Source organism: Saccostrea cucullata, unplaced genomic scaffold, assembly GCF_032062105.1.
Source record: "Saccostrea cucullata isolate Sc308-1 unplaced genomic scaffold, CSIRO_AGI_Scuc_v1 ctg1744, whole genome shotgun sequence".
In the NCBI taxonomy this organism is placed as follows: Eukaryota; Metazoa; Mollusca; class Bivalvia; order Ostreida; family Ostreidae; genus Saccostrea; species Saccostrea cuccullata.
The window spans coordinates 76,765-91,737 of record NW_026929032.1 but is presented as its reverse complement, the minus strand read 5'-3'; the positions used below and the strand labels follow the sequence as shown (position 1 = coordinate 91,737).

At 31.5% G+C, this 14,973-nt stretch overlaps 1 protein-coding gene across 1 annotated transcript in view; it reads left to right on the top strand.

Moving 5' to 3' along the window:
- LOC134279637 (metabotropic glutamate receptor 5-like) overlaps nucleotides 1–14,093 on the top strand; it is a 39,274-nt gene extending 25,181 nt beyond the window's left edge. Inside the window, exons 2-8 of the mRNA XM_062762058.1 lie at nucleotides 331–580; nucleotides 6,300–6,532; nucleotides 7,141–7,390; nucleotides 7,646–7,835; nucleotides 9,749–9,872; nucleotides 10,895–11,792; nucleotides 12,530–14,093. Coding sequence (XP_062618042.1) covers nucleotides 331–580; nucleotides 6,300–6,532; nucleotides 7,141–7,390; nucleotides 7,646–7,835; nucleotides 9,749–9,872; nucleotides 10,895–11,792; nucleotides 12,530–13,778 — 3,194 coding nt within the window. The 3' untranslated portion in view covers nucleotides 13,779–14,093. The remainder of the gene's footprint in view (nucleotides 1–330; nucleotides 581–6,299; nucleotides 6,533–7,140; nucleotides 7,391–7,645; nucleotides 7,836–9,748; nucleotides 9,873–10,894; nucleotides 11,793–12,529) is intronic.
- Nucleotides 14,094–14,973: the final 880 nt, after the last annotated feature.

Here is a 14,973-nt window from a genome sequence, read left to right as displayed (position 1 = left end):
GTGCACATGCGAATCCTTGCCTAACTATTTGTAAAATCTTTAATTTGATTGGTGGTTCCCAAGCAAGCCAATGAATATTAAACGACATATACCAAGGGTCCAACCGCAACGTGTTGACTCAGGACCCCTGGCTTGCGAGAAGTAGCTACATGTAGCATGATTGCAATTGGTCCTCTACTATCGACTGTAGCATTGTAAAATTCATGAATCCAATGACCTCAGTTCTAGTTCGACAATTTAAACTCTACAGACAAATTAATGTTTAGAAAAACTGCATATAAAATCCTTCCAAATATTTAAATAAATTCTGTTTTTTTTTTAACCTTTAAGGTAATTACGGACAAAGAGGAATCGAATCATTCACAAAACTGGCAGAAGAGGCTGGGGTGTGTATAGCAAAAACTGCTAAAATAGCACGTGGTGCTACGGACGAGGAACATGTTGAAATCATCAAAAACCTGATGAAAAAAGAAAGGGCAAAGGTCATCGTGTGTTTCTGTGACGGGGAGACAGTCAGATCGCTCTACAACGCAACGGCTATGGTACCTGGCGCCAAAAACCATTTCTTAGTTTTAGGAAGGTAATATTCCAATGGTATCTTGGTCAAAAATCGTAACCTAGTTTAAGGGAGGTAATTTTCAATTTACCCGTCGTGCCAAAACCACTTTCTAATTTTAGGAAGGTAATGTTTGAATGGTACCGTTTGCCAAAAACCGTATTCTTGCTTAAAAACGGTAAAATTCAAAGGCACCTACAGTACAGTCATGTAATTCCCCTTATCCACTTAAAATACAAAGTTAACAACGATATAGCAAAGTTACTAGTTCAGATTGAAAATTAATGAAAGACAGAAAAAATATATTTTGTTGTCCCTTCATATTATGGAGCTTGTTAGCAAATAAAAAAAATATAAATACTCTGTAAATGTTTAAGTTAATTAGGCAGGTGTTTATGGAGACAAATTTGCTAAAATGACGAAATGGCAAATATACGGCGGATAAAAAATATCTAGCCCTGTCAATTCTTGGAGAGGATGAGTCCGATCCTCATGAATAAAATATGAAGAAAATATTGGATTTCGGTCATAGGAAAGACATTTGGGGAAGTAAATACTTCAACAAATCAGCAAGCTATTTTACAAACATTAAACTTCCATTACGTCAAACAAAACGGCGATTGCAGATCTTGATTGTCTGTTTTTATGGTGCTTAAGTTAAGTTCTGGATTAGATTTGTATTTAAGTGTGAATGTTTATAGCTATTACCAAAATAAAAGAGTAGAAAAATCATTTAATTCTTAAAATTTTTTAAGTTAAGTTTTAAACAACATATATATTTCAAAACAAAAGCGTTTAAGTTTAGACATAAATATGTACTTATGGTATATGTTAATGGTAAACTAAAAACCTTGAACGTTTCAATGATGGTTGAATCATTTAATGATTAGGTGAAAAATGAATACATTTAATGTTTAAGTGATAATTGAATCCTATAAAGTTTAAATGATGGATGAATCCTTTAATGTTTAAGTCCCTTATCGTTTACGTAAGTAATGGTTGAATCCTTTATCGTGTAAGTATGTAATGGTTGAATTCCTCATCGTTTAAGTAAATAATGGTCGAATCCCTTATCGTTTATTATAAGTACCAGTAATGGTTAAATCCCTTGTAGTTTATTATGAGTATAAGTAATGGTTGAATCCCTTATCGTTTAAGTAAATGATGGTTGAATCCCTTATCGTATAAGTAAGTAATGGTTGAATCCCTTATCGTTTAAGTAAGTAGTAATTGAATCCCTTATAGTTTAAGTAAGTAATAATTGAATCCCTTATAGTTTAAGTAAGTTATGGTTGAATCCCTTATCGTTTAAGTAAGTAATAATTGAATCCCTTATAGTTTAAGTAAGTAATAATTGAATCCCTTATCGTTTAAGTAAGTAATAATTGAATCCCTTATAGTTTAAGTAAGTTATGGTTGAATCCCTTATCGTTTAAGTAAGTAATAATTGAATCCCTTATAGTTTAAGTAAGTAATAATTGAATCCCTTATAGTTTAAGTAAGTAATAATTGAATCCCTTATAGTTTAAGTAAGTAATAATTGAATCCCTTATAGTTTAAGTAAGTTATGGTTGAATCCCTTATCGTTTAAGTAAGTAATAATTGAATCCCTTATAGTTTAAGTAAGTAATAATTGAATCCCTTATAGTTTAAGTAAGTAATAATTGAATCCCTTATAGTTTAAGTAAGTAATAATTGAATCCCTTATATTTTAAGTAAGTAATAATTGAATCCCTTAGAGTTTAAGTAAGTAATAATTGAATCCCTTATAGTTTAAGTAAGTAATAATTGAATCCCTTATAGTTTTAGTAAGTTATGGTTGAATCCCTTATCGTTTAAGTAAGTAATAATTGAATCCCTTATAGTTTAAGTAAGTACAGTGAAACCTGTCTAATCCGACATGCACTGGGAGACCAATTTTGTGTCGGAATAGACAGGGTGTCGGATTACACAGTGTTAAAAAACAAGGAAAATACTAAAATGGGAAAGAAATTTAACGTCGGAATTCACAGTATTTCGGATTATTCAGGTGCCGGATTACACAGTTTTCACTGTAATAATTGAATCCCTTATCGTTTAAGTAAGTAATAATTGAATCCCTTATAGTTTAAGTAAGTAATAATTGAATCCCTTATCGTTTAAGTAAGTAATAATTGAATCCCTTATAGTTTAAGTAAGTAATAATTGAATCCCTTATAGTTTAAGTAAGTAATAATTGAATCCCTTATAGTTTAAGTAAGTAATAATTGAATCCCTTATAGTTTAAGTAAGTTATTGTTGAATCCCTTATCGTTTAAGTAAGTAATAATTGAATCCCTTATAGTTTAAGTAAGTAATAATTGAATCCCTTATAGTTTAAGTAAGTAATAATTGAATCCCTTATAGTTTAAGTAAGTAATAATTGAATCCCTTATATTTTAAGTAAGTAATAATTGAATCCCTTAGAGTTTAAGTAAGTAATAATTGAATCCCTTATCGTTTAAGTAAGTTATGGTTGAATCCCTTATCGTTTAAGTAAGTAATAATTGAATCCCTTATAGTTTAAGTAAGTAATAATTGAAATTTAAGTAAATAATAATTGAATCCCTTATAGTTTAAGTAAGTAATAATTGAATCCCTTATAGTTTAAGTAAGTTAAGGTTGAATCCCTTATCGTTTAGGTAAGTAATAGGTGAATTCCTTATCGTTTAAGTAAGTAATGGTTGAATCCCTTATGGTTGAATCCTTTATCGTTTAAGTAAGTAATAATTGAATCCCTTATAGTTTAAGTAAGTAATAATTGAATCCCTTATAGTTTAAGTAAGTAATAATTGAATCCCTTATAGTTTAAGTAAGTAATAATTGAATCCCTTATAGTTTAAGTTATGGTTGAATCCCTTATCGTTTAAGTAAGTAATAATTGAATCCCTTATAGTTTAAGTAAGTAATAATTGAATCCCTTATTAATAATTGAATCCCTTATAGTTTAAGTAAGTAATAATTGAATCCCTTATAGTTTAAGTAAGTAATAATTGAATCCCTTATAGTTTAAGTAAGTAATAATTGAATCCCTTATATTTTAAGTAAGTAATAATTGAATCCCTTAGAGTTTAAGTAAGTAATAATTGAATCCCTTATCGTTTAAGTAAGTTATGGTTGAATCCCTTATCGTTTAAGTAAGTAATAATTGAATCCCTTATAGTTTAAGTAAGTAATAATTGAATCCCTTATCGTTTAAGTAAGTAATAATTGAATCCCTTAAGTTTAAGTAAGTAATAATTGAATCCCTTATAGTTTAAGAAGTAATAATTGAATCCCTTATAGTTTAAGTAAGTTATTTGAATCCCTTATGTTTAAGTAAGTAATAATTGAATCCCTTATAGTTTAAGTAAGTAATAATTGAATCCCTTATAGTTTATAGTAAGTAATAATTGAATCCCTATAGTTTAAAAGTAAAATTGAATCCCTTATATTTTAAGTAAGTAATAATTGAATCCCTTAGAGTTTAAGTAAGTAATAATTGAATCCCTTATTTTTAAGTAAGTTATGGTTGAATCCCTTATCGTTTAAGTAAGTAATAATTGAATCCCTTATCGTTTAAGTAAGTAATAATTGAATCCCTTATAGTTTAAGTAAGTAATAATTGAATCCCTTATAGTTTAAGTAAGTAATAATTGAATCCCTTATATTTAAGTAATTATGGTTGAATCCCTTATCGTTTAAGTAAGTAATAATTGAATCCCTTATAGTTTAAGTAAGTAATAATTGAATCCCTTATAGTTTAAGTAAGTAATAATTGAATCCCTTATAGTTTAAGTAAGTAATAATTGAATCCCTTATAGTTTAAGTAAGTAATAATTGAATCCCTTATAGTTTAAGTAAGTTATGGTTGAATCCCTTATCGTTTAAGTAAGTAATAATTGAATCCCTTATAGTTTAAGTAAGTAATAATTGAATCCCTTATTTTAAGTAAGTAATAATTGAATCCCTTATAGTTTAAGTAAGTAATAATTGAATCCCTTATAGTTTAAGTAAGTAATAATTGAATCCCTTATAGTTTAAGTAAGTAATAATTGAATCCCTTATATTTTAAGTAAGTAATAATTGAATCCTTAAGTTTAATAAGTAATAATTGAATCCCTTATCGTTTAAGTAAGTTATGGTTGAATCCCTTATCGTTTAAGAAGTAATAATTGAATCCCTTATAGTTTAAGTAAGTAATAATTGAATCCCTTATCGTTTAAGTAAGTAATAATTGAATCCCTTATATTTAAGTAAGTAATAATTGAATCCCTTATAGTTTAAGTAAGTAATAATTGAATAATAGTTTAAGTAAGTTATGGTTGAATCCCTTATCGTTTAAGTAAGTAATAATTGAATCCCTATAGTTTAAGTAAGTAATAATTGAATCCCTTATAGTTTAAGTAAGTAATAATTGAATCCCTTATAGTTTAAGTAAGTAATAATTGAATCCCTTATAGTTTAAGTAAGTAATAATTGAATCCCTTATAGTTTAAGTAAGTTATGGTTGAATCCCTTATATTTTAAGTAAGTAATAATTGAATCCCTTATCGTTTAAGTAAGTAATAATTGAATCCCTTATAGTTTAAGTAAGTAATAATTGAATCCCTTATAGTTTAAGTAAGTAATAATTGAATCCCTTATAGTTTAAGTAAGTTATGGTTGAATCCCTTATTTTAAGTAAGTAATAATTGAATCCCTATATACTAAGTAATAATTTTTATAGTTTAAGTAAGTAATAATTGAATCCCTTATAGTTTAAGTAAGTAATAATTGAATCCCTTATTTTAAGTAAGTAATAATTGAATCCCTTATAGTTTAAGTAAGTAATAATTGAATCCCTTATAGTTTAAGTAAGTAATAATTGAATCCCTTATAGTTTAAGTAAAACGTAATAATTGAATCCCTTATAGTTTAAGTAAGTTATGGTTGAATCCCTTATCGTTTATAAGTAATAATTGAATCCCTTATAGTTTAAGTAAGTAATAATTGAATCCCTTATAGTTTAAGTAAGTAATAATTGGTTTAAGTAAGTAATAATTTAATCCCTTATAGTTTAAGTAAGTAATAATTCAATCCCTTATAGTTTAAGTAAGTTATGGTTGAATCCCTTATCGTTTAAGTAAGTAATAATTGAATCCCTTATCGTTTAAGTAAGTAATAATTGAATCCCTTATAGTTTAAGTAAGTAATAATTGAATCCCTTATAGTTTAAGTAAGTTATGGTTGAATCCCTTATCGTTTAAGTAAGTAATAATTGAATCCCTTATAGTTTAAGTAAGTTATGGTTGAATCCCTTATCGTTTAAGTAAGTAATAATTGAATCCCTTATAGTTTAAGTAAGTAATAATTGAATCCCTTATAGTTTAAGTAAGTAATAATTGAATCCCTTATAGTTTAAGTAAGTAATAATTGAATCCCTTATAGTTTAAGTAAGTAATAATTGAATCCCTTATAGTTTAAGTAAGTTATGGTTGAATCCCTTATCGTTTAAGTAAGTAATAATTGAATCCCTTATAGTTTAAGTAAGTAATAATTGAATCCCTTATAGTTTAAGTAAGTAATAATTGAATCCCTTATAGTTTAAGTAAGTAATAATTGAATCCCTTATAGTTTAAGTAAGTAATAATTCAATCCCTTATAGTTTAAGTAAGTAATAATTGAATCCCTTATATTTTAAGTAAGTAATAATTGAATCCCTTAGAGTTTAAGTAAGTAATAATTGAATCCCTTATCGTTTAAGCGATGGCTGGAACGACAGACCGGATGTTGTCAGAGGAAATGAAGAAAATGTAGCGGGAGGGATGTCAATCAAGCTGACGTCACCAAAAATTAAGGATTTCGATCCCTACTTTAACAGCCTAAACCCCTACACCAACACACGGAACCCTTGGTTTAAAGAATTCTGGGCCACAACCTACGATTGCACATTTGATGATAAACTAGTGAAAGAAAAAGGACTTAAGAAATGCACAGGTTTGAATGATAGAATTTATGTCTGTTAAAATGTCTCCCAAGTGGTGTAAATCCTCCTGTCCCTTGCAATGGCAACTTCTTGGGTCTTTCCAACAAAACCCGGAAAGCTAATGCTAACTGATGTACACTAAATATCCTTATCAAATGCATTCGCTTTATTCCTATTTATTTAGTATTGGCGGGACGGAATTGACTAATTAATGTGTACGAGTATGCAGTACTATATTCTTCTGGTTGAATCGTTGAATTCAGTGTTGGATATTTTGTCGAAAAGACCCTGGAAGTTGCCGCTGAGTCCTTCCAAGAAGAAAATCTGTTAAGGAGCATTCACATGCATAACTAGATTTTATCTTAATTGTATACGCATACCAAAAATAAATCTGGAACATTTTGCAATTGATATGCATGTATATTCTGTTGCATTCCATACGTACAATCACATATGATAAAAAAGATGTTTACTAACTATAAGAACTGACATAATGGAAAGAAACAAACCAGGAGAAAAAGAATTAAGTACTATGCATTTTATTGTTTAGTTTGTTATAAAAAATTTAATGAATAGTTTCTACAGTATTTTTAGTATTTACAATTTTGATTTTTGAAAGGGAAAGAAACAAGAAGAAAAGGGGAATATGTGCAGGATTCTAAACTTGGTTTCGTCATCAATGCCATTTACACCATGGCGCATGCGCTACACAATATGCGCGAGGACATATGTGGTAGTAATGCAGGACTCTGCAAAGAAATGCTTCCGGTTAAAGGGGAACTTTACCTGAATTACCTGCTGAACGTTTCCTTGACAACCTATAGTAATTATGAACTTCACTATGACGAAAACGGAGATCCGCCAGCAAGGTATACAATGTATACTATATCCATATATACTCCAGCAATAATTAGGCTCTACCAAAAAAAAATTAAATGAATTGCATTATGAAATATTTAGAATTTATAATATCACTATTTTTATAGAGCCCTTGAGAGCCAATTTTGTAACAAAGTTAATTTGAAAAAGTACCATAAAAGGCCTGCTCACTGATTGCTTATCTATTATAAATGAACATATTTCTTATAGTCTTCATTAAATTTGTTTCTAACTTCCTTATCTAGGTACGATATAATGAATTTTCAAAAGATCAAAGACGAGGCGGGAAACGTTACGTATAAATATCTCAGAGTGGGCCGATGGGAAACTGGTCAGCTCTCCATGAATGAGTCGATCATCTATTGGCCGTCCAGCGGCTTTGGTAACCCTGAGGAATCCGTCTGCAGCGACCCCTGTGCCAAAGGCTCAATCAAGGTGTGCTTAATTAATAATTCAGTGGAATATCTTTAGGATTATTTTAGATTACAGACTGAAATAACACCAAGCATGATAGCAAACTGAATCCAGAAATTATTGAAACGTAATTATTTAATTGGAAAAGGGTACATGTACGAGTATATGATAAATTTGGAAAAGCGCTTAATCAAAAACAAAATTTAATACTTTTTGTAAGCATAAATAAGTAGCAATTATTTTTGTCAATTTCCTTTTCCAGCGACATCCATCCCCTTTCCTTTTATAAAAGAAAATGATTTGTTGAACTGACTTTTTCTTCCTAAGTATATACATTTACTCATTTTCAAAAAATAACATACTTACCCTTGGTAAGTCTGTTTGTTATGGAAGTTATCTATCCATAATTATTCATAAAATTATATACTACATTTTTTGGATTCAAAGAAAGGGTTGAATTTCAGAATGGAAATAAATATTCCATGAAGTATTATTTATCAAAAATAGTCAAACATAATAACATAGCTTTCATTGTTTGTTGTCATAAAAAAAACGACGAGTTCAATCAGTATAATCACAAATTCTGCGGGATTCAAATTACGGAAATTGCCGCCACTTTCTAAAGGATCTGTCATTATTAGTCATTTTCTGCTCATTCATCAGTAGTATAGTGATGGAATACCCGAGTTCGAAATCAAATATATACGAGCAATATCGTGTCAAATTGGTTTGTTTCAATTTTTATATCTTAGCTGGTTAAAATTGGTAAATGCAACACAATTTTTTTTAGCTTCCAGTATAAATTTAGCAAACACCGAAGCTTTTTATTTTATGGGATTCAAAACGTCTAAAAAAGTAACGGTATTTTCACTTTTTAAAATTCAATTCAATTCAAAATTGCATATTATATACTTCTTTTCCAATTTGTCAAAGATTTCTCACCTTGGTCTTTCGTATGATCATGACCTTTTGCTTTTTATTAATTGATTGACTTCGCCATGTTTGTGTATTGATCATTTTTGATATTGTTCAAAATTTGATGAAAGTGATGAAAGCGTTTAATTTTTTTGACAGAATATGTCTAGTTTTACTAAAAAAAGTCTTATAAAAGATATTCTTTTCTTTAATGCACTAAGTACTGTCTTATGATTTTTTCTATTATACTTATAATTAACTTAATTTAGTATTTTCCTTTTCATATTTCTATAAATAACATAGCAAAGTGTTAGAGACAAATTGATTTCATTAAATATTAAAATTTAATGTTTCACGTCCTCTTACAGTACACAGTTCAAGGCTTTTTTCTAATTACCACGGTACTGTCATGGAACAACAATCTATAGATAATTTGCTTCTGGATTTAATTGCTTCAGAATCAGTAAAATTCCCAAGATCTTGTAGCTTCTCACGAAGCCGTTTATTGCAATTCGGAACTTATTAGAGGATTATAATTGATGTATTGCGCAATTTCCTGTTCCGGGAATAGCAGGCCGGTACCAGTGACAATTATTGGATGACATTTTTTTTATTCTCATAGAAGGATTTTTATTGCAATTTTTCTCCAGGGAAATATGTATAATTCAAAACAAAAGTAATTAGCAAAAAGTACATCTGTTACTATTTCCATTTCTCTCATATCACAGGATCTGGCAAACAAATTTTAATATCGATACGGTCCAGGGGAAACATTGCTTTTGTCCGACAAAAATAGAATTTTTTTACTGTAAGGAATGAATATTTTTAATGTTACATTTGTACCAGTATTCCAAATTATAAAACTATATATTCTTCATCACATTCATAGAGTAATAAAAACAGTTTTATCGATTAAAAAAATAATGAACAAAATGTTCTGAAACTGTAATCCTAGTCTAAGCAAAATTAAATAAAGACTCTGAAGCGTTAATTTCATTAAGGGAAAACTGATTTTGTAGAAATTGGATGAGCAGACAAAATGTTGTTGGACTTGTATTCCTTGTAAGGAAAACGAGATAATGATGGACTCCAACACGTGCAAGGCATGCGCAGTAGGCTGGTGGCCAAACGAGGACTTGACAGGTTGTACAACAAATTCATTTTTGTTCAGTTTTGTGTATTTGATGATGATATTTTGCCATTTGAGACATGCATTCAATTTGGTTTAAAATCAACGTAGTGATGATACACAAGTATGTAGAATGAGTCTTCATGTATACCAGTGTCTTATGGACTGATGCGTATACATGTATAATGCATTAATTGAATGGTCAATTCGAATAACCCACATTATTCATGTTACTATATCTATAAATTTGTTCTTAGTTATTTCATTTAGTACCAGGTATTGTATTTTATGCCGTAGTAACCTTGGCCTGTTCCATGTTATTGCAAAGCATTCTGTAAGCTGAGAGTTTAATTGAACAACCCTTGTACATTATTTGATAAAGACTCTGCAATCGACTAGGGTTACAGATTCCAACCAAACAGCGGTAAATTAGAGTGTCAATAATGCGGCAATGAGCTTGATTATACGATTTCAGGCATCGCTGAGAACGTCAAACTTGGGGAGATAACTTTTTCGTAAATCATTAAGTTATGGGTGCATGTTCAAAATAAAAATTCGAAAGTACTATATGGCGATCTTTATTTAACGAAAAATGCTAAATTCTTACTTGTAAAAAAAAAATAATTATAGATGCATTTTTTTTTTCAAAATTATAGAATCGATCATGAAGTACAAAATTTTGCCCATAGTTAGTACTAGAACATGTTTTAAAATAACCCCGTAATATAACCTGCATGTAATTTCAAAATAAATGAATGTACTTGAAACAGTCATGAATGTACAATATTGGAGAAGTTGAAAAAATATATGAAAATGACGAATTAACAGTATTCAGGCTCAAAAGTCCATTAAACAATACAAATAGGAGCAGTCTAAGCAAATACGAACCTCGAAAACATCAGAGGTGGGATTGCCATTAAAATACTAAAACTTTTCAATATTTTTAAAATACAATTTTCAAATTAAAAGAATTACAAAATCTGTTACATTTAATTGTGTATAGGGAAAAATAAAATATTTTAAAATTTTTTTACAGCTTGCAAAGAAATAGAGATTGAATACTTGAAGTGGCACGACACGGAGGCGGTTGTAGCCGTCGCCTTTGCTTGTTTAGGAATTTTCGGCACCCTTTGGATCGGCGTCATCTTCATATGTCACAACGATACACCTGTAGTCAAAGCAACAACACGGGAGCTGATGTACATTATAATGTTCGGAATCATCATGGCGTTTTCTTCGAATTTCTTCTTGGTGGCCAAACCAACGATTGTCACGTGTTACTTTTCTAGGATTCTACCTGGCTTATCGTTTTCATTGATATACGGGTCTCTAGTCACTAAGACGAATAGGATCGCGAGGATTTTGCAAGAAACGAAGAAGATCATCACCAAAAAGCCTCGATTTATGAGTGCGTCGGCTCAAGTTATTATCACTTGTATTCTGGTGGGAATAGAGTGTGCCATTATAACCGTGATGTTAATTATAGAGCCTGCCGATTCAATGCTGGACTATCCAACTATAAAGCGCGTTAGACTCATCTGCAATACCACCACAATGGGCATAGCGGTCCCCTTTGGTTTCGATCTGATGCTGATATTTATGTGTACGCTCTATGCTATTAAGACAAGGAACCTGCCAGAAAACTTTAACGAGGCGAAATTTATAGGTTTTATTATGTACACGACGTGTGTCATTTGGCTGGGGTTCTTTGCCATTTATTTTTATATTGAGAGCGGAACAATGGTTTTTGCCGTGTCCGTCGCCATAAGTGGCAGTGCCACTGTAGCCTTGGTGCTTTTATTCATCCCTAAAATTTACGTCATTGTCTGTGCTCCAGAAAAGAACACGAGAAGTGCGTTTGCTACTTCCAAAGAAGTTCGCTGCCATATTGGGTCAGTTTCCTATCATTCCGAAAGCGGAAACGATTTTGGGAAGTAAGTTGAAAGATTCGATTTCTTAGACAGTAAACTTATACAGATAAATATTGAATGGCCTGTAATGAGCATTGCCAAATTTAGGTTCTTCCTTAGCAACCAAGAGTACTTTTTCATTAATTTCCGTAAATAAATTCAAAGATAAGCCTAAATTTAGAACATCGGGTCGTAAACAAAGAGAAAACCAATAGTTAAGAATCCCTGAGAGGAAATCAAGGTGTCTGGAGACTATATGTTTATGGCCAGTATCTGTACAGAATGATATATGCCATGACGTTAGAACGTTAGCCTCTAATGTTGAATAACAATATATAGGATAATCGAAGTTTTCATAGCCTGCAATACATGGGGTTGTTAACAATGATAAGACCAAAAACATGTATATTGCTTCTGTTGACGTCAAGTGGAATTGACAAAACTTGAGAAACTTCCAAGTAAAGGAAAGAAATGTTACGATGTATTGATGAAAATTTACACGATGTATAGAGTGCTATCATTTTTACGTGATATGGGTCAGATATAAATTTTTGAGGGTCCTACATCAAATAAGTCTAGAAATGCTTATTAAAACCAAACAATTTTAAAAAGAAAAATATATAAATAAAGGAGGAAGTAATTTAAAAATTGATCTTGATATCTTAAACAATACAAAAAGTGTTACCCATTCTATATAATCGTTAACCTGTCATTCTAAACATGCATTTTTGTAGTATTCAATGTCATCTTTTTAATTCTAGAGAAAGGATGCCTTTTGAAAAAGGAAGTGGGTTGCTACATCGTAAAAAGTTTTCATTCGGTAGATTAAAACTAAACCATAAACAGACGGCCAACAATAGAAAAGAGACCGCCTCCCTCCCACCCAATATTAAACTGAACCGCGAGAATTCCATGCACATCCGTATACCAAATCACCAGAAGTTTCCATGGAGCAAGAAAGATCACTCGAATTCCAATTCAGGCGATGAAGATGATCGATTATCGACAATAAGTTCAAAAGAGGAATCGCGAAGTGGAAGTGAAAAGCGAAAGAAGAAAACGAAACAAGATTCCGAATGTCAGACGGATGCCGAGTGGTTGGAACAGATTGTCGCAAAGTCATCCGTCAGAAGACGAAAACCGGACAAAAATTGTCATGAATCGGATGGTTCAATTAACAGTGATGAAATTTTCTTATCTCTACCCGTATCTGATTCAACAGAAAACAAGGGAATGTATCGGCTTTCCCCGAGGCATTCCGATCGTAGTCCTTTATTAGGCGGATATGATTCCGCCTTGGAAGAGGAAACTAAAGGAGAGGATCACAGTTTTCCATTAAATAATTTATCAAATATTCATGTTCATGAAAACGCCATACCTTCAGTCATTCCGTTTAAATCTCAGCCCTTGCATTCACTGGATGAACGTGAGCCATTACACGTCACTCGAATGGATAGCTCTCGTGTTCAATCTAATGTAAGAAACTCGAGAGATCCCCTATATTCACATATTAATATCAGTGACGAAATTCCAAGAAAAGTATTGGAAAATGGACATCTTATTCAGATTGATGATGCTCCTATACAAAATCAAAACTCCGTGTCACAAAGTATGTCCCCTCCCACCTTAAAAATTGACGATAGTGACCTTTACAGAAGACGACAACAAATTCACCCTGTTGTTGTGGAGGAAAAATCATTAGACAAAGGTCGTTATCCCATACCATTAATGCAAAATCAAATGACTAAAAACATTGTTTATCCTTTGAAGGAAGACGGTCACTGCAATTGCGCAAACCATGACGTCATTACCGAACAGCACCTACGGCAAAGGCCGAGTGTTGTGTCGAATACCCTGTCCTCGGGCTCCTCTGTGTCCGTAGAGGATATGACGGGGTTTGGTATTCATAGGCTAGAAGAGGAGGAAGTGTCCATGTTATCATTTAGAGATTATATGAAAAACAGAGGTATAGATCTGGATATGTCTGATGTTCAGTCTAGCGAGGTCTAGTACCATGCAGTTGTTTTATTATATATTTTTTTCTTTTTTAACTTTGAGTACCTTAAGCTTTAAATTTGTTTCCAAAATTTTTAACATATTTTAAACAGTTTCTAATGAGCATGTATTTGATCTTTGATTTGATTCTGATACACGTGTTGTATATTGTTATTTGATTGTTACACACAGAAAGGGTGCAAGTTGCAGGTGGGAAAACGAATGATACATTTAGCTATGACTCTCTGTAGAAAAAACATTGGTGCATAATAGATTTATGTCGTTTTCTTTTTAAAGTAATTCTTATTGGTGTCAAATATTTCATCATGCATTTTTAGGTCACCTGAGTAAACTCAGGTGACCTATTGCTATCTGTTTTCGTCCGTCGTCCGTCGTCCGTCGTGCGTTAACATTTGAACATTTTCAGCTTCTTCTCTGCAACCACTGAACCAATTTCAACCAAATTTGGCACAAAGCATCTATGGGTGAAGGGGAACAAAAATTTTGAATTTCATGATCCCTGCCCCCCTAGGGCCTGAGGGGTGGGGCCAAAACCACTAAAATTAATGCAATCTTTAAAAATCTTCTTCTTCACTCCTGGACATCAAGCAGTCAAACTGTTTGCATGATTGTAATCAGCAATGAGTCCTCTACCAAAATTGTGAAATTCATGGCCCTGGGGTCAGGGGTTCTAGTGCTAGGGCGGGGCTAAATAAGCTAAATAAGTATATAGTGAAAATGCATTATTTCTTTGAAAATCTTCTTCTCTGCTCCTGGGTATTGAATAAACCAACTAAGTACATAGTTATGATGAGCAAGAGTGCCTCTACCAAAATTGTGAATTTTATGGCCCCAGGGTCAGGGGTTCTGGTGTAAGGGCGGGGCTCTATTGATTATATAGTGAAAATACATGAATTCTTTGAAAATCTTCTTCTCTGCTCCTGGGGATTAAATAAACTAACTAAGTACATAGTTATGATAAGCAAGAGTGCCTCTGCCAAAATTATGTATTTTATGGCGCCAGGGGCAGGGGTTCTTGTTTTAGGGTGGGGCTCTAATGATTATATAGTGAAATGCATGTATTCTTTGAACATCTTATCCTTTGCTCCTGGTTAATATACTAATGATCTAATTACATATCTAAGGGCAGAATTTATTTTATTTTCAGTTTTACAAACCCTCCGCTCAAGGTTTTGAATTTTCAGAAAAA